General features: G+C 30.1%; 1 protein-coding gene and 1 long non-coding RNA gene across 2 annotated transcripts in view; one reads left to right on the forward strand and one right to left on the reverse strand.

Moving 5' to 3' along the window:
* The window catches only part of LOC113376583, a 97,758-nt gene that overhangs the window by 29,501 nt on the left and 42,147 nt on the right, over positions 1-26,110 (forward strand). The window contains exon 2 of the long non-coding RNA XR_003367044.1: positions 18,054-18,177. This is a non-coding gene — a long non-coding RNA (uncharacterized LOC113376583). The remainder of the gene's footprint in view (positions 1-18,053; positions 18,178-26,110) is intronic.
* Positions 8,217-24,800, reverse strand: LOC113376582. The gene is made up of 4 exons (XM_026616548.1): positions 24,580-24,800; positions 20,442-20,651; positions 18,059-18,169; positions 8,217-8,725 (listed from the first exon to the last, which is right to left on the reverse strand). The coding sequence occupies exons 1-4, from the start codon at positions 24,644-24,646 to the stop codon at positions 8,490-8,492; spliced, it is 624 nt and encodes a 207-aa protein (XP_026472333.1). The 5' UTR covers positions 24,647-24,800; the 3' UTR covers positions 8,217-8,489.

Here is a 26,110-nt window from a genome sequence, read left to right on the forward strand (position 1 = left end):
TGAATTCTTTACTTTTTGAAGGACCAATTATAAATACTTTAATTTGTAATAGTAATATTTATTTTATGTTTAATTACATAAATTACATCGTATTTATAATAATTTCAATATTGTTTTTGATAACGTATTGATTTGATTTTTTGTATGATTATCGATTGATGTAGGAAATCGATTGCCTTTTCTATCCACACATACATACACACACACATCCATTTTTTTGAGGTATGTCAAAATGTTCAGAAACCTTTGAAACGTTAAGATATGCAAAAATTTTCATTTTCGATTTTTGGCCCATTACTATAACTTTCCTACAGATCCTATGGGTCTAGTGTTATTATAATAGTTTTCTTCAAAATTAGTCAAAATGTTAACTAATAATTATTAGGTAACTAATCTGTCAAAATATTATAGTAACTATGGTTAAGTGTTATAAATTTTGTATGTTAGGTATCAATATGTTGATCTAGTCAGAATCATCATTACAATGGTGACAAATGAAATGGTGATCATCGCCTGCGCATTTTACGTAGAACCAAAAACCGCATTTTCCTTGGAACTTGGTCCATTTTATTTACGCCACCCCTATTTTCCGATATGAGCCTCCACAAACTATACAAAATCAATCGTTGGATGATGATACTGGTTGTAAAATCTTTCTTTTCTTATATTGCTTTTTCTTTTACTTTCTTTTTAGTATACTGTCCTAATTCAGATTGATTTTTCTTTACATGTTTAGCCTTTTAACCAAAAAAGACATTAAAAACCTGCCACACTGTACCCAATGCACAATTTTTAGAAGAAATCATTGCTATGACACAGCTAAATTTTCTACGAATAAACTAATTTTTGGCAATTAACTACTAATGCTCAACTTATAGCAAAATAACAAAACAAAGTGATGTATACAAGTAACACTTATTAAAACAACAACGAGAAAAAACTTGTTCCAACGAACATACTACTTCATTCTTTCTTCGGATTCTATCTTAAATCAGGATAATTTAGCTGTTGTGAAAACTGCCACTGTCGTACCCAGCCTCCCCTATAGAGTTAGGTTAGTCAAGTCGTACCACCGTTTTATAAATGGTACCCCAGATATATTTTATCTGACATTATAAATTACATAGAACTATTTTGTGACTAATAAACGTTTACAATTGAAAGACTGTCCGACTTTGCGAAACAAAAACAATTAAAAAAATAGCAAAAGTGATTTGTACAGTTTTTACTAATATAAACTTATTCTGAAATTGCTTAAGTATAGAATTTGTTTAGGTTAAGTCAGAAGTTTTAATTTCAGACTTAAAAGATCATACAGCTTAAACGTATCTGTGTTTGAATTACTTACTTGTACTGGTTTAATGAAAATTGTTTTGTAGATTTTATTTATAAAATACAAAGAATTAATAGTTAAATACTTTTCTAAGTAATTTTCCAAAGTTTATGCTCTAATCGGAAAAACACCAAGTGCAACCAATAATTGATGTAATTTTATGAACAAATCCATCCTAATTCGTAGGACCAGAGACTTAATGATTTTTTAGGTACATTCGTTACATTTTCAAATTATTCTGTTACTATATATATATATATATATATATATAATTAAGAAATGTATTAGCTCTTATTATTTTTTAACAAACAAGCAAAAAGTTGTAATCATTCACGCTTCAATGAAAAAATTCGCGTAAAAAGGTATTTATACTTAATATTGTTGACCGTGTTATTTCTAAATTGTGAAAAAACCAAGATGTAAAGTTGTTACATGTTTTTTAACATGTATATGTATATAGTATTATATATATATATATATATATATATATGTGCATACCAGGAATGCATCCGACTAGAACTCGGTTTTTATGATATATGTATAAAACATCCATAAACGAATTCAATTATGAAACTTGCACGTATACCACAAGATTTTATCTCATTATATTAATCAATTTGGTATTAAAATTCTTAGAAATAAACTTCAACAAATAAGGGTCCATACAAATTACTTGTTCAGTAAAATAGTTTCACATTTTAATAATAAAATTTACGAGCAAATGATATTTGAAAATGGTGCGCGTCGGTTAATTTTTACAATCTTACGGCAGTTAGCCGAACGTTTCATTAACATTTTCACAAAAGTGTAAAATTTTTGTCCACGTTTTCGTTAAAAATCCAGAACCAATTTTAAAATTTACAAAACGTTCGAAAGATATATTTGGAAATCGTATTGGTAGTTTGTGGCGAAAATTGATCTACCTTGATCTAACCGTTTCTTCGTAATTAAATGTTATGCATTTTTTTCGTTTTAATGAAATTTGACATGGCGATAGAGTTTATGTTCGGGTCAAAGATTGGGTCAATTTTGAAAAATCCTGTTTAGGCTCATTTAGAGCGCCCCAATAGTGTCCAAATGTATGGCCGACCCCCACTAACTTTGAAGGCCGATCTACTCATCACACATCTTTTTGTTTTTTCAAACATTGTTACTACAAAAAATTCTAACTTTACTAGTTTTTGAGATATTATGGTGAACCATCAGCACTTACCCGCGGATTATCAAGCCTTGCTCTACCCCATAAGATATAATAGTAATTTTATTTTGAACACATTGCAATATGATTTTCTTTATAGGTATACCAGTTGCAAAATAAATATTTTGATTCATCAATGAGTACTTGATTTGCAAATGAATTGTAAAGTCGTTGAAGAATGTGGTAAATGTGGTTTATGTGGTCTCCACCCACACACACACACACACACACATATAATATATATATATATATATATATATATAATAAAAGAATTTGTTTTTTTATATTGCTAACGGAATTTCACCCGAGTATCCTTTGTATGCCAATCATCCTACTCATATATTTCTCTTAGATTGAAATTTTTAAATTCTCCACTTGTAATATATCAATATAAGTAGAGCACAAGTTGTTATCTTTCATTTACATCGTCGTTTATAATATCTTTTCAATATATATTATATACTCGTTTAATTTATGTTAAAGTGGTTTCATACGATAGAATCAGTTTGTTTCTAGGTCGATCTTTACGATGAAATAATTTTAGAACGTTATTTATTGTATTATTATTTCTAGGCGATTATCGTTCGCGGTGACGATGAAAATAATACCAGTGACGGTCGATCGGGTTTTGTGATAGATGGTATTTTCTATTATAAATTTATCTATCTATCTAATAAATTTAGATTTTACTAACTTAATAATTAGAAGTTGGGATTTGGGAACTTATCTTATGGATAAACTTTTGTACGAAGCCCATAGAAATGTAAACAAACTTTGTACTTATTAGTAAAATCTCTATAAAATATCTCATAATTTGATGTGCATATGTCTAATGATCAAATGCCTGTTTTTACTTTTTCCAATGGATCTCCAAAATCGCTGAACCTGCCTTTTTACTCTTATCTATTGTTCATTTCATGTGGTGCTTGTTCCTATAAAGGTAAATTGGTTTTTATATTAAAACAATCGGCACTTTTTGCTCACAATCAGTATCTTCAAAACGGCTGAACCTACCTTGCCAAAAACTAATCAACACGTCTCTCCGTCTATATAAATTCATGCTTTTTGAATTATTCAAATCGGTTCATCTGTGTTCACGAAATAGTCGACAAAAATTTGTATCCGAACACACACTCACACAATGTACAGAAACCTTTGAAACGTAAAGATATATAAAAATTTTCATTTTCGATTATTTACGATTACTATAACTTGGGATGTTAAAAATGTACGAATCAATATTTTTCATATTGTTCCTGCGTATTTTATTTTAGTTGAAAAGTATGTTTTCGAAGGAGAAGTTTGTTTTTGCCTTTTAAAAGTTATTTGATAAAACTCGATTATTAGGTGTCTTGATTAGGTTTACGAGACGATCGGTAAAGCAGTTTTTTCTTAGAATTTGCAGCGAAGTCAAAAATTTTTACACACGTTTTCGCAAAAAACATGAACCGATTTTGAAATTCGTTTAGTAATAGTGCTGATTAGTTTTTGGCAATAAAGTTTGGCCGGGCCGTTTCTTTGTAATTTAATGTTAAAGGTCTTTTTTATGTTTTTTATGAAATTAACATGGCAATAGAGTTCCTGCAATTAACGATCATTCTAAAATAGTAGAGTTATATTTTCTAAACACACGTGGAAATTTTATCTGAATAGCTAAATCGCAAAGTCTGTTATTACATCCATATCCAAAAAATTCAATGCAACTTGCGGCAAAAAGTAAGCCACTACAACTAGTTTTGTATTTTGCTTAAAATTCAATTCAAGTAAAACAACTAAAGACCATAAAACCAAGTTCAACTTATTAGTAAAGCATTTCAACACATTCTAATCAAAAATAAATTGATTGATTCATTTCAAAATGCATAATTCCGTAAACGTAGGATTTGATATTTTTATGAGGGCTTTCCTTACTGCATATTTTTTTGGTTAGTTTTGACAATTATTGATTTATTAATTTTGATTTTACATAACTATTCTTTTATTGTTTCTGCAAATATTGGCTTAGTAAAGCTGATTATGAAAGTTAGATTTTAAAATGTTTAGTTCTAGAAAATATTCAAGACGAATGGAAAAACGACGAAAAAAAGGATAATAAGGAAAAGCTACCTTAAATTAGTCAGTGCTTCAAAGTGATGATCTTATTAATGAAAATCCTAGTGAACAGTGCTTCGAAAGTGACGAATTGGTAAATATTTACAAAAGTTGCCAAATACAGCACTCAGCAGACAACACGAGTGGCTATCCAGATCCATAACAATGAAAGCAAATATTTCGCATGGAGATTTACCATTAGTTTTATTTTAGTCGAGCGTTACGACGCATGAAAAGGCATGGGTAAAGTAAAAAAGCACGTACAGGGAAATTCGACCAACATAAAAGCTAACATGAGTTTTCTCTTTATTTGGCATCTCAGGTAAAAGAATCTAAAGAGTGTTGGCGGTTCTCATAGTACATATTATGCGTACTCGATGACCTACAGCGCCTGGACTAATAAATAATATTCTTACACTATGCTATTTTTAGGGTGTTTTGAAAAAGTAACTGATTAAGTGAAAACATTTCTGACTGAAAACAAACATTGTAAAACTAAGAGCCTTTTCTTAAAAGATAAGTGACAATAGATCTTCTCTTAGAACAATACTACGTATATGTCTCAGAGTATGGCATGAAACTTGAACGTCCTTCAATACTAGGCCTATCGCAAATCAAGTTGGTTTTTTGCAATTTTAGCTGCTATGAATGACTAAAAATATGCCATACAACAACATCCGAAAATTTAATTGGTCTACTTCAAAATATATTAACCTCATGGAAAACTCGATAACGCGCGAGAGTCTATAATAAAAAAAGAATTTCTTTTTGGCCTGGTGCTTCCGAAGATCCTTGATGTTATTTCAACACATTCAACGTCATTTTTAGCTTTCGTGGCCTCAGAGAAAACGCTGATAACAAAAATCTGAACACCAAAGAAAACTTTCGAGTATTATTGAGGTCATAGAGTTGGAAAATGCTCGACGTGATTAAATACTTGTCCATTACCATTGTCCAGTATCATTCTGCTTTATCGGACTATTGAATTTTAAATAACGCTAAAGAAAACAATTATGATAATTTGGATGAAAAAAACGAAGCTGTTAAAATTTTGTAGAAATACGGCCATTGCATCTAATTTAAGGTAGGACGCGGCTCAAAGATTTAATTTGACTATTAATAGTACTGAGAAAATAACCAACTATATCATAAAACATAACGCCTATCGAATTATATTCATGCCGTAAAATATACCAATATTATGGCAATACTGTGTTGCGTTGTGCATAAGTGCAAAAACGCGGATCTTTAAAACTTCTTCAAACGAATTCGCATAATTTAATTTAGTCTTTTTATCAACATCATTGCGAGCTGAAAAACTATATTATATACAGTGTTTATTCATATTAGTGTATAAATTTTCTAAATTAAAATGACAATATAATAATGTATCAAAATATAATTATTTTTATTAATTTTGCATTGACAGTTACGTCCACATTAAATTTATAATACAATGATCTAACATAATAATAATATTACGTCCTTATAATTAAATTAAATATCTACTATAGACACCATTAAACATACATATAAACTATGTACGTACATTTTTATGTAATTGCTTTACTTTAAATTACACAAGGGACTCGATTAACCGATCTAGGTAAATTGATCAAAATTAGTAAGATTCATGTTTTTTACTGAAAAGAAGATAAACATCTATAAAATCTATGATAATAAAAAAAAAACATAAACATTTGTCAAAAATAAATATTTAAAATTTGTACATTAAATTATCTAAATTTCAAGTTTACCAGTACATTTCCTGCTAATTTTTCAATGAGTATTAAGTAACATTGATAGCATTGTTATTCAATATAATAAAAATGAAGGGTTCTGTGTGTCCATTGACTAATTACCCGTGTGATACTAATATAAAACCTTCAATGAAAGAACATTCTACCCTCCGATAACAAGGTACTCTGGGCTCGCGATTTCCATACAATGCGGACTCCTTTGTATGGAAATCAACGGAGCTGAACTTGCAGCAGCCCTCCGATAACACGCCCAAACTTTCTTCCGCGCAATCTATGTATAACTCTAGTAACTAAATATTTTTGTATAGCTTTTTATACACTATTTTATCGTTTACAATATGTTTATATATAGCTGTATACATTATCGGTTTAGTAGTGTCTGAGTTCTTTCACAAACGTTAGTCTTTCTAAAACAACATTATCATGTAATTTATTTTTTTAGGAATTAGGAATTTTGGTAGTTTAACTTTCAGTTCATTTTTTCATCAGTATATAAAGTCCAGAATTTTTTTATAGCACGGCTTCCATATTACACGTTAGCTTCATATTATCCCTTCGTTCTATCGGGGGATTGACTGTATATAAAATTTAAAAAAATATGTAGGAAATTCGAAATAAACAATAATAATAATCTTATAAACTAATACTAGTAATAATAATAATAATAGACTATTAAAGAATTTAATATTTCGTTTTATAAAATTGATGATTTATTAATCTTTGAGATTTTTTTCTTATAGACAGGTTCGGAAAACTTTTCGGAAAAATTCAATAATTAGTATTTATTACTTTAATATATTAAAATTTATTTGTATACAAATCACTTTAAGACACACTGGTACACTTTAATAATGTCCACTGGGCTTATATATATAACAGGTCCACAAAAAAAATTATGTGGCGCATGTTTTCCAATGTATTTTTTATTCCTGAATACTGATCTGAAGTCAATATTGGGGGTCAAATTGCAAAAAAAGCGCAGAAAAATAAAAAACAACTCCGATCTACTAGTTTTTTCTGCATAATAATTAAAATCTAAGCCAGCAAAAGACAAAAATTATAAGATTTTTAAGTTTTTTATTTTCGCCAATTAATTATTCTGCAGAAAAATTTCTATATCTGAGATTTTGTCGTTTTTCATATTATCAACTACTCATAGGGTGTAGTAATCGCAAAAATAAAAAATAAACTTCATTGCATATCTTTACGTTTCAAAAGATTTTGAACATTTTGGCACACAAAAAACCCGTTTTGAATAATTTGAACATGCTGATTAGTTTCTTGAAAAGGCAGTCTAGCTGTTTTGAAGATATGGGGGCAAAAAGTGACAAAATTGGCAATTTAGTAGATTTGATAATTCAACTAGTGGTGCGTGACATCGTGCTTTAAGCAAATTGCAGGAACTTCCCGTACCGAAAATTATAATTTTTAAAAAGCTTCAAATTCTTTGAAAACTTTTGAAATAATTAGATTTTTGAGATTTTGAAATCTCTAAAAAAAGACTTTTTAAAAAAAATTATATAGTTGTAATTTTTTTTTAATTTTCAACTTTTTTTAAAGCAATCGCTTTGTGTAGCTGTTTTAGAGACGATATATCGAAGCGCGTAAGCGCCACGTCGCAGTCTAAAGGGTAAACGTTGGTACGGAACACATATGAATGTAAAAAAAGTACTTATGATTAAAATCTAGAGTCTGTTAATTTGATGTTCATATGTCTAATGATCATTTTTGTCCGCCAAACTGCATTTTTTTATTTTCTTATTGGATCTACGAAACCGCAGTTTTTCATTTCGTCAATACAATAAAATGTTTTTTTTTTAACTTTCCGCAGAGAAGTTTCCCCGTAGGCTGTTTGACCCCCAATTTTGATTTTATATTTGTGTTCAGCGATAAAAAATACACGAAAAACATATGTTGCACACCCAGCTAGATATTGTTTTATGTGGACCAGATTATTTAATAATTATCCACAACCAATGCGAATGATCAATAAAACCTAGTGTTGGATAATCGAGTCCCCATTGTACAGCATCACATATCCTTGTGATTTATATTTTTTTGCATACAATTAAATTGCACAATATAATATTAACCTACAATAAATAAACTATTTCGAATTGAATATATCCTGGAGTAGTTGTTTCGTGATAACTCTATGAGGTCTTGTGGGGTCTAGTTCGCGCGGTTTCGAGTAGAGTCTCGCGTTTATGCTGTACAGGTGTTTGCTGAGGTCGCACTGCACGTTGAACCACCAGTCGCACACGAACACCGCCTGAGAGAACTGCGTTCCGTTCGGGCACAGGAAGGTCGCCTGGCGACCATCGATGTCGCAGTAGTGCCATCCTGGGAAACGAAATAAATACATCAAATATAGTATCATACAGGTTATTATATGAATAGATTACGAAATAGAATTAAACTAGAGGTGCATATTGTGCTGTGCCTTAACCACTTCGGTACGGCGCCTGCTGTCCACGAAAAAACACCAGCCGGCAGGCATCGTCCATATACTGCCTTGTTTATAGACAGGCCCTATGGTGACACTTAAAAATACTGTCACTGGTAATAGGCCGTTTTCAAGGACGTTTTCACAATCTAACGGATAAACATTGGTACGGAACGTATACAAGATAAATGATTTTTTGAATTATTTAAATCGGACGCTTTGTTCTTTCTAAAACTGAAATGTCATTTTTTGCACTGTTTACCCCGTATTTTCCAATCGGCTGGACTATCAATAGGAATCAAATGTTTTTTTGAAGCATTCAAGTCGGTTGATCCGTGCTCTCGAAATCATGGACGAAAATGTGTATCCGAACATACAAATACATACATCCAACACACACCAACACATACATAATTTTTTTTAAGGTCTGCAAAAATGTTCAGAAGATTTGAAACGTAAAGATATGCAAAATTTTGCCTTAAGCAAGTTGAATGAACTTCCTCCATACGTGTAAATAATTGACTTTATCCATAAGAATTGAAAGTTAGCTATTTAAATGAAATTCTTAACTGTTCGTTTTGCAAATAAAGTTTTTCCTTGACATTAAAATTAATCAATCACAATTTTTCTATAGAATAAGTTATTATAACCGTCAAAAAATTGAAATTGAAAATTTTTGCATATCTTCATGTTTTGAAGGTTTCTGAACATTTTGGCATACTTTAAAAAAAAATGATGTGTGTGTGTGGATACTATTTTCTGTCGACAATTTCGGGCGTACGATACAACCGATTTGAATCATCTGAAAAACAATCGGTTCTTATTGATGAGGAGACGTGCTGATCAGTTTTTGGCAAAAGTTGATCCAGCCGTTTCGGAGATACGAAGTAAAGAGTGCAGATAATAGAAATCGACTTTTTGAAAGGATTGAGCGTCTGATTTGAATGATCCAGAAAACATTCAATTAGTAATGATGGAGAGAAGTGGCGATTAGTTTTGACAAAGGCAGGTCTAGCTGTTTCGGAAATGAGAAGCTAAATGTGCAAAAAATTGCTGTTTTCTCAAAAAATTGCTTGTGTCGACGAAACGATTGCTTTTAGAGAAAGATTTTTTTAAATTCATTTTTTTTTAATTTCCAAAAAAAAATTTTTGAATATAAAAAGTAATTTGGATTTTAATTCTAATTTAGCTAAAGTTTCAAACATCATTTATATACTTCAAATAAATAATTTTAACTTTGCAATTCAGTTTGAATAATTTTAAGTTTATAAGATTAAGTTTTGTTTATTTACTTTTTTGTAAACATATATAAACGTCGTCGTGCAATTCATAAAGTCCTATATTTTTTTCTATAAAATAAGAATAATGAAAGCTACAGTATTTATATTAATCTATTTGAAAACATTTAATATTCTTCGAATATTTCATTACGATACGGGAACTTCCAGCAATTTGCCTTAAGGCACGATGCCATACTTTATTAGTATACATTAAAAATTAATCAAAGACCAATCAAACGATTTCTAATTGATATATTTTAAACATACTCCTATTATGTGTAATTGTAAAAAATGAAGTCATTTATTTAACGAATTTCATTTTATTCTACTCGCGTTCTAAAAATGTTTTTTATTTAAGTGTGGACGTCAACGCACGAAATCAGAGACTACAATTCATTCATCAGTAGCTCCAACAATTAGTCACGACAAAACGGTTTGTCCGATCTTAGCCAAAATCCAATCAGGGCAATTCTCAAATTTTTTCCCTCCAACGGTTTTTAAATGTTCGAAATCTATTGAGAAATTATGGCTAAAACGTGAGCACAAAATTTTGCACTTTTCTGCTAATTACAAAATATTGGCTTTGTCTATCGTCGCGCAAATGGTCCTTATCGAGTTATATCGAACGGCTTTTTTTTAAATTAGTGCAGTCTTTTCAGAGCAAATATGGACAGAAGTCAAAAATTGGCTCACAAACACATACAACTTTTTTCAAATTTTGAGTCAATTCAGAATTCCTTGAAATGTCGAGAAAACAAAATTAAAAAATTTTTGAGACAATTCAGAATTCCTTGAAATGTCGAGAAAACATAAAATTAAAAAATAGGATACTCTAATTTCTAGCTTTAAACAAACTTCGAGAAGTTAATAATATACAAAAAATTGCAATATTAGCACCCGACTGCAGCAGGGATGCTAAAAGCTTAGTATTCATTGTAAAAAGTGTAAAAAGATATCCCACGCAGTTTCAAAATTAGCAGCTTTTAAGTACAAACTAGCGCTTTAGTTAAACTGTGATCATATTTAGATCATTTCAGGGTAATTTTTGACCATTCAATTTTTCGACCGAATAGAACATTTCTAGGACCACAGTCAAACATTATTACTTAATTGTTCCAAGTTTTCTAAAATTAAGATTTTTTGTTAAACTGTGAACTTAAATTTTTTAAAATATGTCGACTTTCAGAGACTGTTCTTAAAATAACGTATTAAAGTGACTTGGCAAGTTCTATCAAGTGTTTGCACATTTATTCCGGAATGTATAATGATGCAATACTGCTAGTTTCATACTTAAAAATTTTCTTAATAAATTAACGATTATACGGATTTAAATTTGATTAAATTTCTATAATATTTGTTTTCAAAGTAGTAAAGTTTTGAAAGTTTACCTTATGGTAACATAAAAATTGACATAAATATAACTGAGAATTAATTTTATTTCAACACAGGAAATAAAGGTAATGATATTGATTTTGACTAAAGTCAATGATAATAAACAAAGCCATTTTGGTGGCATTAATAACACAATTTGCTTTCACCATAAATTATTTGATTTGAATATTAGTTATTCTTTATCATATAAAATCTGCTCGACAATATACTTTCATTAGTGTGGTTATTGGTAATGAACATTTGGACTGGTTTGTAAGTGCATATATTGAAATTAACAGGAGTGCGCATCCGCATAAATTGTGGTTGTACAGGCTACGGTATCATAATCACAGCACTTAACAAACGCGTTCGGTGATGCCGGATTGCATAATCAATACTCGTTATAGAAATAAATAAATATATGGGGTGTCATGCACCAAGGTATGATCAGACCTCTAATTTGAATCAATGTGGGACACGTGTCTAAATTTTGCGTTGCAGATTTGCAAAGGCGTTTTAGCTAAAAGTTGATATCGCTGCTGACGATGTCGGAGAATCCGCGAAGGCTTCAAATGCAAACCACATGCATATATGATGAATGGAGGACAGCTCATGTTAAATCAACTCAAATTATCATATAAACCAACATCAAAAATGGTAACGACCATATTGCTTAAAATAGTCCAAAATAAACCAGATAAATCGTTTATAGAAGTTGTCCTAGAGAAAAGTCGAGAAGATAAAATAAACAGGCATGGTGAAAAGTTATACAACTATGGGGATCCATTTCCAAATCAAACGTGATAAAAATTCAAAGATGCTTAAATAAATTTTTAAAAGAAATTTTGAATGAACATGAAGACGCCAACATTAACATAATAAGCGATGAAATGCGAACACATTCAGACAATTACAAGAGCCGCATCGAGGATCATCCAAACCCACTTGCCAGAATTCTGCGCCAAAACACTACCAGGACATGATTAGTAAAGAAATTCATGTCAAATTAATATATATCAATGTTCAAGATCTTTGACAATGGTCACTTTTTGTTCCTATATTAACCTAAGGTAGGCCAAATGTTGTGCTGGAGAATAGTCGAGAATATAAAAATAAACAGATCAGGTGAAAACATATACAACTAAGGAGATTAGCTTCAAAATCAAATGTGATAAAAATTCAAAGATGCTAAGATAAATTACTAAAAAAAATTTAATGGCCCAAAGTATGTACTGAATTGGTTAATAGATAAAGATACCAACATGAACAGATACCACATGACTTTTGCGCAATGTCACCGAAGAGAGTGTGGAAATAGGTTGATTTGTAATTAATAATTTCCATCTTCATGAAAATTGCATTATAAAATATTTGTTTACAAAAATAAAATGAATAAGAATAGAAGGAATACTGATTATTAGACAAAAATTCAAAGAATTGAAAGCCGAGGTGCAAACGTGGAAACATGGAAGAAGTTTAAATGCAAGTAACTTCGGGTAAATCACCAATGATGTATTTATGAATAGTTTTATTATTAATATTATCTAGATTAATATTATTAATATTAATATGCAAACCAATCATTTAGTTCGAATAAATTTGGAACAAATTTAATCTATTTGAAACGTCTTTCTTGGATGATATATTCAATATTAGGATGTGTAATGTGATAAGAAGTCACACCATATCCACCAGATATAAACTCCAGACAAGTCTTCCTGATATCACCGGGAATTGTATCAAATAAATTTGAATTTGCGCCATTTCAATAATCATGCTTCATATTTATCGAATTTGATGCCATTCGCAGTTGTTGTATGATCATTTTTTAGATTCAGTGCTTTATATTTTTTGGGATTTTGCAAATCATTAATACTTTTTCATCGGGTTCTTAGTTTAATTTTTAAACTACATTATCTACTATTTTTCCTTATTTCAACACCAATCAAAGCTTAACAGTTCTGTTGTAATGAAACTTTTCTTTAACAACATCACTCTTTAGAAGACAACCCAATGTTTGACCTATCTATATTTGAAATACTTCTATTATTAGTATTTACCTAATACTGCTGATACATTTATAATTTGATATAGCAATTTATTTATTTAACGAATTTCGTTTCATTCTACTCATGTTCTACAATTTTTTTTTATTTAAGTATGGACGTCAACGCTGGAATCAGAGGCTACAATTAATTCATCAGTAGCTCCAACAATTAATCACGAAGAAACGACTTGGCTGACCTTTGCCAAAAACTAATCGGGACGATTCTCTAATATTATGTTTAAAAATTTTCAAAATTGATTGGGATTTTGGCTGAAACGTTGACGTAAAATTTTGCACTTTTCCGCCAATTGCAAAAAATCGAGTTATATCGAATGTCTATTTAATTCTTAAAATCGATGCAGCCGTTTTTGAGCAGATATCGACAAAGGTCAAAAATTGTTTCACACGCTTTTGAAATTTTGTGTCAACCGATTCAGAAGACAAGCAATTAATTTTTCATAGATTAAGCTTTTAAGTTTTACCCTAGAGCTTCCGTTAATCGCTGTCTAAACTATGACAATATTTGGGTTATTGTGGTTAATTTTTGTTATTTTAGTTCATTTAATCTTTGTGACCATATCCGTAGAAAACGTAATAATTTACATAATACTGCTGATATATTTATAATTTAATAGAGCAATACAGAAACAAAAATTTTAAATCAATGTGTTCAATAGAAAACCGACGCCACTTTCGCTTGATACAGATATAAAATGATATCTATATATCGAATATGACTACATTGAACGATTTAAGAAATAATAAACTATGAACGACTATTACTTAAAAATAAGCATAAACTCTATCACCATGCAAAGTTTCATCAAAATCCCAGAAGAGTAAACCTGAGCTTTTCCTTGTTAGTGCTTCTCGTCTATACGTAGTGCTCGTCAATTGCGATAGTATTTTCCACGTAAAAATATCTGCATTATCTCTGCCCCTTGCCCACATGAAATTTTTAATTTAATATTTAAAAATAGTTATGTAAATTAATTCTGTGACAAGTGAAGCATTCACATGTAAAACGTGTAATCCCTCAATCGATCGCCTGCGATTATTTTTGAATCGTTCACTCTTTGAAGTTTTTTGCGGACCGAGAGCGCTCTTTACTTTAAGATTCAAGAATTTTATTTTTAAATAGCTGTAGATAATGATTTATTTATAAGTTGCAGCTTTTTCCACGAATGGATATATTTTAGAAAATATCATGATTAATAAATCAAGTTTCTGAAAATCAATACTACTTCTTTGAAGATTTGTATATCATTTACTGAAGAGACATCTAACTACTAAAGACCTAAATGTTAATTAAACCAGGTGTCAGTGGAATTTTGCTTTAAGGCAAATTGCGTGAACTTCTCGATACGAAATCAATAATAATTGGGTTGTAGCTATTTAGATAAAATTTTCAACTGCTTTTTGCGAAAATAGTTTTCACTTTCAATAAAAAAAAATCCAATTTATATCTTTCAAACAAATTTATAATATCTATAATTGAACTAATTATAGTGCACAAACACGCGCGTGTTAGTTTTAAAAGCGCAGCCCATAATTCCAAACTTTAATGAATTTTTATAATTAACTTCCCGTAGGGCGAGTTATAGTAATCGCAAAAAAATCGAAAATGAAAATTTTTATTTATCTTTACGTTTCAAAGCTTTCTAAATCTTTTGGCATACCTTAGAAAAAATTGATGTATGTGTGTGTGTGTGTGTGGGTATGTGTGTATATGTGTGTGCGTGTGTGTGTGCGTGTGTGCGTGTGCGGATACAAATTTTCGTCGATGATTTCGGGAACACCGATCAACCGATTTGAATAATTCAAAAAACATTCGATTCTTATTGATAAGGAGACGTGCTGATTAGTTTTTGGCTAGGGCAGGTCTAAACGTTCTGAAAATACGGGGCAAGAAGTGCCAAAAATGATAACTCAGTTTTTAAGAGAACGGAGCATCCGATTTTAATAATAAAAAATTGATCAAATTTTCATGAAGGCTGGTCTAGGGGTTTAGGAGATCTAATGCAAAAAAGTAAGAAAAATGCCATGTGGCGGTCTAAAATGATCATTAGACATATGCACATCAAATTATAAGATATTTTATAGAGATTTTAACAAAAATATTTTTGTTTACATTCCTATGTAATGTTTATCCGTTAGACGGCGACGCGGCGCTTACGCGCTTAGACATTTCGTCTCTATGCTGTTAAAGCATTACGTTTGCTTTGAAAAAAAGTTCAGAATTTCCAAAATAGGTCAAACAGGTTCTTTATTTTGATAAAGAAATTTTTTTTTCAAAACAAAAGTAATTTTTTGTCAAATTTATAGTTTCTCAAAAATCTAATTTTTTTGAAGTAAAATTTTTAAAAAAATGTTAATCGTTTTTAAAAAAATAATAATTTTTGGTACGGGAAGTTCAGCAATTTGCCTTAAGGCACGATGCTATGCGCCCCGCTAGTTCAACCATTCAATTCAATATAATTTCGTAAGACTGATGTTTGTTTAAATCTATAATCCCTTCTAGGGTCATCGTTTCAAGAAGTTCACAAAATCCAAATTTGGTCTTAACGATTCAAGGGGGTCCACAAAAAAATAAAAATGGGGGTCCACGGTAATGGATTATAATACACCACGTTAATATCTATTTTCTTACATTTTACTAATATAATAAAAAGTCATATACTGCAATATTCATAAATAGAATTAGAACGTAAATAACAACATTGATCTTTTTTATAAAAATATATAAGTTGTGCATAAGTAGACATTCGATTTGTGGTCGCAATATGTTAGATCTTGTTAAGACCCAGTGTACTGACTATTAGAAGACTTGGCAATATTCTTTGCGCTTTATGAGTCATAGTATTTCTGGATACAAAAGATAAAAAACGATTTAATAGTTTTAAAATCGACAGAAAAAGGGAGGTTTGGCGTTGTTACTTATCTAACAAAAAAAAAAGATGTAGGGTGGAAATTTTTAGCCTGGAGATGTAGAATTAAACCTCAAAAAATATTGATAATACTAAACGTTTAGTTTACTTTTTGCTTACTTTATATTTTCATCATTAATTTAAATTGAATTAATAAATGTATAAAAGTAACATATATTTTCACTTTAAATATTTAATAATAAACTGAGTACAGTTAAAAATTCGAAACATAAAAAAATCGATGTCGTATAAATTTGAGGGTACGTGGCTAAGTCCAAGGAGTCCACGTCACGAAACAGTTTTGGAGCCTATGGTTTAAATCATAAACTCTATCGTCAAGTTAAGGTTTATTATAAAAGTCTGGTCTATCTTGGCCAAAAACTAATCTGCACGATTGCTAATGATATTTTTCATATAGTTTTTGAATTTTAAAAATTGGTTCAGAAACTTTTAAGAAGAATTTTGCACTTTTCTGCTAATTCTAAGAAAAACAGTTGGGCCGATAGAATGGTGAAAGTAACAATCGCGAGCAGCAAAGAATTTGGGGCGCTCGTACGCCAAAAGTTTTGATTTTGCAAAATAATGGTTATTGAAAGAAATATAGAAACTTTTCTCGAGGAAATAAGCCGGATGCCATTTTCCCAATATGGCGACGCCTGCGGGGAAAATTCGAAATCTACAAGCTACGAATTTTCAAAACTCCCTAGGTACTTTCCTGGCAACAGCCTTATTTGCACCAAATTCCACACACATATATTTCCAAATTTGATCTCAAGCGATTCAGAATGACTTGGAACGTCGAGAAAACAAAAAATTAGATAGTCGGATTTTTTTTTGGAAAACTTAAATTTCGCGAAGTTAAAAAGATCTAATGCGTTTCAAATCTTCTACTCGCGGAGAAATACAATAATAATGATAAATTTTAGTATATATATATATTTTAAAGTGAGAAACGCATTTTTCTAAGAATTGAGCGAATAATTAAATAAGGTCTAATTTATTTTAATTTAAAATATAGTAATGATAAAAAATTATTAAATTTTTCAACGGTAGAAATAATACAACACGAAGCAAAGTGTCCTGACGATTAGAATTATCAAATTCAAACAAGACAATTTTGCATTTCCATGCATTCTGATATTTTAAACTAAAAACTTCTTCTTTTATTAGCAATTAGTGCTCGGTTTACTTTACACAAAAATTGAAAAAAGTTCTGGATCCACGTAAAGTGAGTGAATATAATTTCAAAGTTAAAAGTCTACGCGATATTGGTTAGAAATTTCGATGATTATTTACGAATAAAAATCTAGCGTATAATTGCTTTTTTATTACAAAAGAAAATTATTGCTGTTTCAAATGACTGTGTGATTTAATTAAAAAATAAAGTAACGCAGCTATTTGTGGATCTGTATGGCTCGTTGCAGTACTTTCACATTTTGTTATTGAAAAGTGTTTGATACTTTTATATAGACAAGATACAAGATACCTAGCTAGGTTTATCTCCCAGCTCAAAACACGCAAATATAAATGAAAATTTGCATTTTTACCATCTATAAATCTATCTAATACTAAAGTAAAATTTTACATATGTTTGTTTTAGGGTACCTTGGCATCTGGTTTCCATATCTGCAAAAAATCCAGGATATGGTTGCTCATCACAATAAAAATTCGTGTATGGTACATCTGCTAGTACTGGATAGTCTGTTCCTGGCCGACCTAGTAAGGTACATATTTTTTAATTAAATTAAATTGATTACTAATAGTTAAATCGAATGCATGAAAGCAATACCTTACTTTAACGTTAATTTAGATACAAAAACTAACGAGTTTTGATTTTTAATCGGTAATCATTGTAACCAACTATATTATCAAATGATTATCAATGTTCTGCTACATCCTATAGAGATTTTTCATACCTTATCGACAAATCGATGGAAATAAATTTTGATTGACAGAGTTTTCAGTCAAATTCAAATTACATTACATTCAAATTATCTGGTGATCATTTGTAAATAATTGTTTTAATATTATTTTTGAAAAGTTGTCTAATGTAGACATTCCAGTTTTTATGGAACCAATCTACGTAATTTGAATTCAACATATTATCACTGTTTATTTTGCAATAGATTCAGAATATCGAATAAAAATCTATCAAAAAATACTTGAAAATAAATGAAACTTAAGTATGTTTTAAAAGATTTTTTTAATATTCATCAAAATACGCTGAGGACATCCGTTTCGAACCAGATTGCCTTGAGAAGATTCATGCATATGAAATTAAACATTAAACAACTCACAAATTTATAAAAATGATGAGCTATCCGAATATATTAGACGATAACGATATTATTTTTTTTGAATCAATATTTTTTTTAAATATATATATATATATATATATATATATATATATCTTGATAGTTTTTTCGACGTTGAAACATATTTAAGAGTAACTAGTAGCCCATTCGTCGAAATAAAAAAACTTTTCTCAAAATGGTTTTAATTTTGTGGTTATTCATCATTATTTTTTTCAAAAAATTGTCCTCGAATATTGATACAATGTTAGTTTTCTAATATTTTTTTTGTTTTTGTCCTGGTGGTATATATAATGTTCCTCTATGTTTATATTTATTTTATATTTGTTTTATTATTGGTCAAATGTTTCAAATTTTATTGTAGTTGCTGAATGATGACATGCATCTGGTGTCGAAACGTACAAATAACGGTTTTAAATACTTTTTACATTTTTTTATTTCGACGAATGGGCTGCTAGTTACTCTTAAATATATATATATATATATATATATATATATATATATATATAATATTTTGTAGAGCTTCGAACAAAATCCAAAAAGTAATGAAAAACTAGAAAGTTTTTCTAAAGACCATTTCTTTACTTATTTTCTGTTGACGTTTTGGAACTAAGTACGTTCCATCTTCAGGACAACTATCAAGAAACATGATCTTAATAAGATTTAAACAAACAATATATTTAAGAATAGTAGAAATTTGTGAAAAGTAGGATTTTTATAAAATGATTAAAATTGTGGAAGAGATAACATTATAAAAAAAATATGACAATATAAACAAAATAAAATTAATAAGAATAAATGAGTGGATTATATAACGAAATATTAGAAAATTAGAAAGTTTTATAAAAAGGTTAAAAAAAAACAGAATTAATTACCTGTATAATGATTATACACTAACACTTTTTCACTAAAAACGATTTTATCAATAAAAAGTGTGTTTTTATTAACTTCTTTTAAGACGAAGATCAAATTTTGCAAATCAAAGTTATTAGTTACGTGTTTTTCGAGTTCATAAAAATCCACCATTCTCTACTTTCCTTAAACATATTGTTATAAATGATTATTGGTTCAAACAGTTATTGTTTCAAAAACTGAATATATTGCTTTTTCTTAATATTAAGAAAGTATTAACACAAAAATGCATATCCGTTCTTTTATATTTTTTGGATGTTGAATTTTAAAATGCGGAATACCATTTAACCATTTTTGGTCATTGGACAACTTTGTAATTGTGGACAGATGGTCGTTTTAAAAAAACTTCACCATAAAAATCATAGCTCGATGGAAATTTGCGAGCTAGCGAAATTTTTAATATAGTTCCTATTTTATACATAAGTATTTTGTATTTAACAAAAAGTTGCAAAATATGCGACTGAAATCGAGAAATTTTAAAGAAATCCGTAAAATTTTCTGGTATTTACGAGAATCTTCGAAAGAAATCTAAGAAAGTCACATGTGCGTCGATTTTTTTATTGATTTCATCAAAGATATAAAATGTAAAAGTAAATGTCAAAAAGAACTTCTTGACCCCAAAACCCCCTGCAATACAATTTGGTGAAAAATTATTTTGTATTTTGAGTATGGATGGCTGCTTGCTCAAAAAGCTTTGCCTTTTTATCTACATATCTCTCACAATCCGAAAAAATTACATAAAATATACGTATATTTTATCATACCTGGTATGGATTTGCCAAGTTCGAGGTATTCCCTCACAGACGGGCTCAGAAATCCTGGTGGGACATTGGCTTGTAAATTTTTGGGTAGATTATTCCGCTCATCAGGGTTATCTGATAAAAAATGATTTATCTCTTGTGGCGGTTCGCGAAGTCCAAAAAGGGATTCTGGAGCCCTTGGACGTTTTACCCGTACTCCGTCTTCACGGCCATCTGTGTAATTGAAAATTTCATTATTGTTAGTAATAATCGAACAATAATTACATTTCTTTATAAATTGTAATTTTGAGTTTATATTGATAATCTTCAAACGCATTTTATAACATTGCTTCTAAACTTTAACCCTTTCCACTCTGATGCCGCCGCTCCGGCGACAAAGTGCATACAACTTTTACAATGCGCGAGTTAAATCTATTTTTTCAACAGATTTTGCATTACTTTTGCAGAATCTTACCTTGATTGAATATTATTTTTTATTTAATTTGAATGGGGTAAAAAATTGAATAATCTTCATACAAAACTGTCGTTTTTTTCAATAGGAATATATATCTAAGATGTCACAAATAAATGTAAATTTGTTTTCGGCTTTGCTTAACTGATAACAACAATATGAAACGAAAATTGAACATATAACTAAATACATCATAATTGCCTTTGAACTTTCTTTATTTTTTTTTTCAAACTGCAATGTGAACTTAGAGTCCTTTGAGCTATTGAGATGCTAATTGTTTTCTAGAACTCTAGTCTTAGTTAATCTTAGTCTTAGCTTCATCTATTATACAATTCTAGTCTTAGTTAGGCAATCCACTGGTTGTCTTATATATATTTGAGATATTTTTTAAATTTAATGGAACAATAACGGCAACATTTTCTAACTATATTTTGAAAAGAAATTGGATATCTCCACTTGATATCAGGTTGTTTAAAACGCGGGTTTGAATAAGTAACTTTGCAATGACATAATATCCTTGATCAATTTTTTATTTACTAATTCTTTTCTATAAGTTTAGTCTTAGTTAGCTAACCCACTGGTCGTCTTTGAAATATTTTTTGATATATTTTTTAAATTTAAGGCAACTATACCGGCAAAATATTGTTAACTATATTTTCAAACGAAAATGGATATCTCTACTTGATATCAGGTTGTCTAAATCGCGAGTTTGAATAAGTAACTTTGCAATTACATCATATCCTTGATTTTTGATAATTTGATCAAATTTTTAGTTACTATCAACTTATGGCAACAATACTATCAATGTCTTTGGATTTGTTCCTAAATTAGAACTTGTTGGTGCTTGTATGTTTGATACTTATTGCAGACGGTGTGTTACAATCTGGTACAAGTACTTTGGATTGAAACTCCAAAAAATTGAAAAAATTAAATAATATTAGTCCTGATTCTTGTCATAATTGGGATGCAGTATTTTGCCATTAAACATTCTGCAGGATTGTGGACGTAGTTTGGAAGATGATATTCCAATAGATGGTTCAGAAAATGGTAATAGTATTGATAATTTGACGGGTTCACTTGCACTACAAAGTCTTTACGTGGAATTGTCGAATCAATTATGTAGCATTTACGTATAATGCCCAAGTTTTACGATTTTCTGTCCCATGAACCATTCATCAGTTGTATCTACACTTCCAATTAATTATTCACACAAATTTGTGAAAATCAGCTATTCGAATCAAGATAAATACGGCAAACTTTTATTTTGTGCTTACGTGGGGCAATAGTTTAGACTCCTGTTTTGCAACCACAGTAATCTTGGTTCAGATCTAATGCATGCAACCTGATATCATACAGTGTTTTATCAATTTTAAATTGAAAATATGGATCAGAAATATGTTTCCAGTGAAAAGTATTCCTTTTAGGCACTTCTGTTCAAATTAAATATTTCTCTAATAAAAGTATTCCTTATGGACACTGTTGTGCAAAGTAAAAATCATGATGTAAAACATTCAATAGAATAGGATATTAAAAGCGCATAAAAACAATGTGATGAAAACAATGAATAGGTCTGGATATAAATAGGTGTAAGTAGCATTTTGCTTTAGGGCAAGTTGTGTGAACTTTCTGATATTCGTGATCAATCAGAATTGAGATTTTTCAACTGTTGAAATTGTCACGAAAGTATTGTGAACTTTTGGCAAGGCCTATTATTCTAAATTTTGGGAAACTTTCATAATTAAAACCACTTTTTTAGGCCTATTATATTTTAGATTGTTTGTTCTGACCATGAACTTCATCATCATACAACGTTCTATCATAATCGTCAAAAAATATCTGTTTGGCTATTAACTAACAATGAGAGAAATAGCCCGACCGATCTTCCCCAGAAACTAATAACAAATATTCTACTGATACTTTTTCAAAATAACAACTTTCGAACAGTTTTTGAATTGTTAAAAACGTTTCTGAATTTTTGGCAAGAACTTGGATTAAAAATTTTGCCCTTATCTTCTAATTATGAAGAAACGGCTCGACTAATGGACTCGAGCAAAACTAAGCAACGCTTGGCTTCTAAAATTTTGAAAACGGTAAGTCCGGTTATCAGAAATTGTCAATGAAAGATTAAATTTTGGCTCACATACAAGCCCACATACACACTTCTTTCAATGTTGGTGTCAAACGATTCAGAATTGACTTGAAACTTGAAATTAGCAAATCGTATTTTGTGGCGAAAACATAAATGTCTGTTTCGGGAAGTAAATTACACTACATCCCATTGCAGTAACCAAATAGTAATATTTTTATCCCTCAGCTTTCTATTTAACATCCCTCAATATCCGCTCCCACTTTGTATTGTTGGTAGATCACGTACCATGGTAATGTATCAGATTTACAGATTTTGCAGATTAATAAGTTTTTACGATAAATATTTGGTGGAGATCACTCTGATTAAGTAGATATCAAGTGTACTCTAAATTTACGCACGATTTAGTTTACGATATATATTGATCTTCACCATTCAACCTTCTTCTCTTGTTACTTCTGCTAGTTTCTCATTTATTATAAGTTACAGATATTTATATTAATAAATTTATACCCCTCACTCCAAAGCGTCACGGGTAAAATAGAAAAAGCCCTGGTCAAATCTTGACCAATATGGATATACATATAACATTTTGTAAATCACAATCATGATCCCGTCTAACAAAAAGTGGTCGTTGGCGCCGCACTACGATTCGCTCGCTTTCAACATAACACTCACTTGATAATAAACTAATATTATAATTAATATTTTTATATCCATCAGCTTTCGAAAGGTTTAGTAAGTTAGTTATGGGTCTGTCAAATAGTTTTTCAATAATCGTAGTCAATGTGTTATAGTGAAATTTATTTAAACCATGCAACCCCTCGCGATGGTAAATGTTAAATGTTAAATGGTAAATGTTGAGATAGAGTATATTCAATGGTGCATTTGAATAGAGTAAAAACTAATGTTGCAGTTACATAAATATTATGGTGGTCCTTAATATGGACATTTTGAATTGCCTTGCTCCCAAGGACTCAAATGGTTCCAAATTGATAAAAAACAATTCTCTGAAAGTTTTAGCTCTTAATATTGTCTTTTAGATAGAGCGAAATTCAATCAAAGTTTTGTATGGAAAAAAATTTTCAAAAATTTTGCAGAGCGTCGAATTTTCAATAAAAAATGACACGAATTTTCACTTTTAATTCATTTGTCGCTAAGTTATACATAATTTTTTTTTAATTTTCAAAATTTTTCATGCTATTTCCATACGAAGTTTGATTGATTTGCGCACTATCTAAAAGTTAATATTAAGAGCTAAAACTTTCAGAAAAATTTTTAGAGAAAGAGTTTATAAATTTGGAACCATTTGCGCTTTGGGAGCAAGGCAATTCGAAAATGTCCATATTAAGGAGCATTATATTTTTTAAATATAATGAAGCTTTACGGATATGTCGATATTCCCACATTAAAAACGTAACACAATTGTCACTAGTATTTTAAAAGTATTAATTTTGGTAAAAACAAATCCATTGTTCTACGGATTATTATAATTATATTACTATTATCTACACCAAGAGTAGGTCGCGAATTGTCTTTACATATTTTTCGCAATACACATCTCGCATAAAAATAACCTAAGAAGAACTTTGACATTAGCATACCTGTTGTTAACAATAATCCAGTAAGAAATATGAACAGGCAAGACAGGTCAATTTTAATCTGCAACATGTTTAATTAATACGTCGATTCTCTATATTTTAACTAACAATTCAATCACAACACACTGTCATCAGTAATTATTTTATCAAAAACGATCACCACCATGCTACGTTGTGTAATAATTAATCCTCGTAGCACACAGGGGAGTAATGACACATTTTTATTCGGCAAGGGTTGAATGAATTTTATCACTTTGAAATTTGTAAATTATATCTCACTAAGTTGGTTTGTTTTTCAAAGAAACCAACATTACCGTAATTCTTAATAATGTTCTCGCAAGTAAAGAAGTACACGGTACACGATGAGAATTATTACAGACGAAAGTGTTTCGCGAGAAAGGGAAACTGGCTGTTCCAACGATCGTCATGTGACAACATAAGATACAGACTTTTGTTATTGTTATCGGTTATACATACATACATAAATAAATACACACATGTATATTTACCTGTATGAACAATCTACATATGTATACATGTACGTAATATATGTATATATGTAGCTTTTTATTCAAATCCCCACTATTTGCAATCGCAGTCGAGCTAAACCTGTTCTAGCCTTGCCGAGAGTACGTTGCTTGACGGTCCAGGCGGTCTACGGTCTACTCGCTGATTCTATAACAAATGACGAATGTATGCAAATGCATAGACATATACCACCTCGCATAATAATCGCAATTTCTACACGGAAAAGTTTTTGAATATCTAAATCGGCCCCCGTTCTGCCCTTCTATGACATCATATGTTTGGTCATGTTTATTATCAACTTCCCGTAGGGCAAAATAGTGATACGATCAGCTTTGAATCGTAAAAAATACCATACTGATACATTTGATGCAAATAAACACTTTATTTTTAACTTTTCGTTGGATAAATTATAGCAATCGCAAAAAAATCGCAAATGAAAATTTTCGCACAACTTTACGTTTCAAATGAGTATTGTCATACCTTATTATCAGAAAACTCGTAGGGTGCATGGCTTCATGCCTTAAGGCAAATTGCTGGAACTTTCCGTACCGTAATTAAAAATATTGGTACGGAAACCAAAAAAATTTACACAAAATGTGTACACATTATTAAAATCTCTATAAAATATCTGATAATATGATGTGCATATATCTAATGATGATTTTTGACCGCCAAATGGGATTTTTTAAACTTATTTTTATTGAGAGTCCATAACCGCTAGACCTGCCTTCCCAAAAATTTAATCAGTTTTTCATCTTATCAATACAAGTAAAATGTTTTTTGAATGATTAAAATCGGACGCTCCGTTCTCTTAAAAACTTAGTTACCGTTTTTGGCACTTTTTGCCCCGTATTTTCGGAACGGCTAAACCTGCTTTTGCCAAAATCTAATCAGCACGTTTCCTTATCAATACGAATCGAATGTTTTTTGGATTATTCAAGTCGGTTGATCCTTGTCGACGAAAATTTGTATCCGCACACACACACATACATCCATTTTTTCTAAC

The sequence above is a fragment of the Ctenocephalides felis genome, unplaced genomic scaffold, assembly GCF_003426905.1.
Source record: "Ctenocephalides felis isolate EL2017-DRISC unplaced genomic scaffold, ASM342690v1 CF-g0.4_SCAFFOLD_01886, whole genome shotgun sequence".
Taxonomy (NCBI): Eukaryota; Metazoa; Arthropoda; class Insecta; order Siphonaptera; family Pulicidae; genus Ctenocephalides; species Ctenocephalides felis.

Coding starts and splice junctions, on each gene's coding strand:
- LOC113376582 (XM_026616548.1), bottom strand. CDS start 24,646: ATGTTGCAGATTAAAATTGACCTGTCTTGCCTGTTCATATTTCTTACT. Junction 20,652..24,579: donor TGGATTATTGTTAACAACAG/GTATGCTAATGT, acceptor TCAATTACACAG/ATGGCCGTGAAGACGGAGTA. Junction 18,170..20,441: donor ACTTGGCAAATCCATACCAG/GTATGATAAAAT, acceptor GTACCTTACTAG/GTCGGCCAGGAACAGACTAT.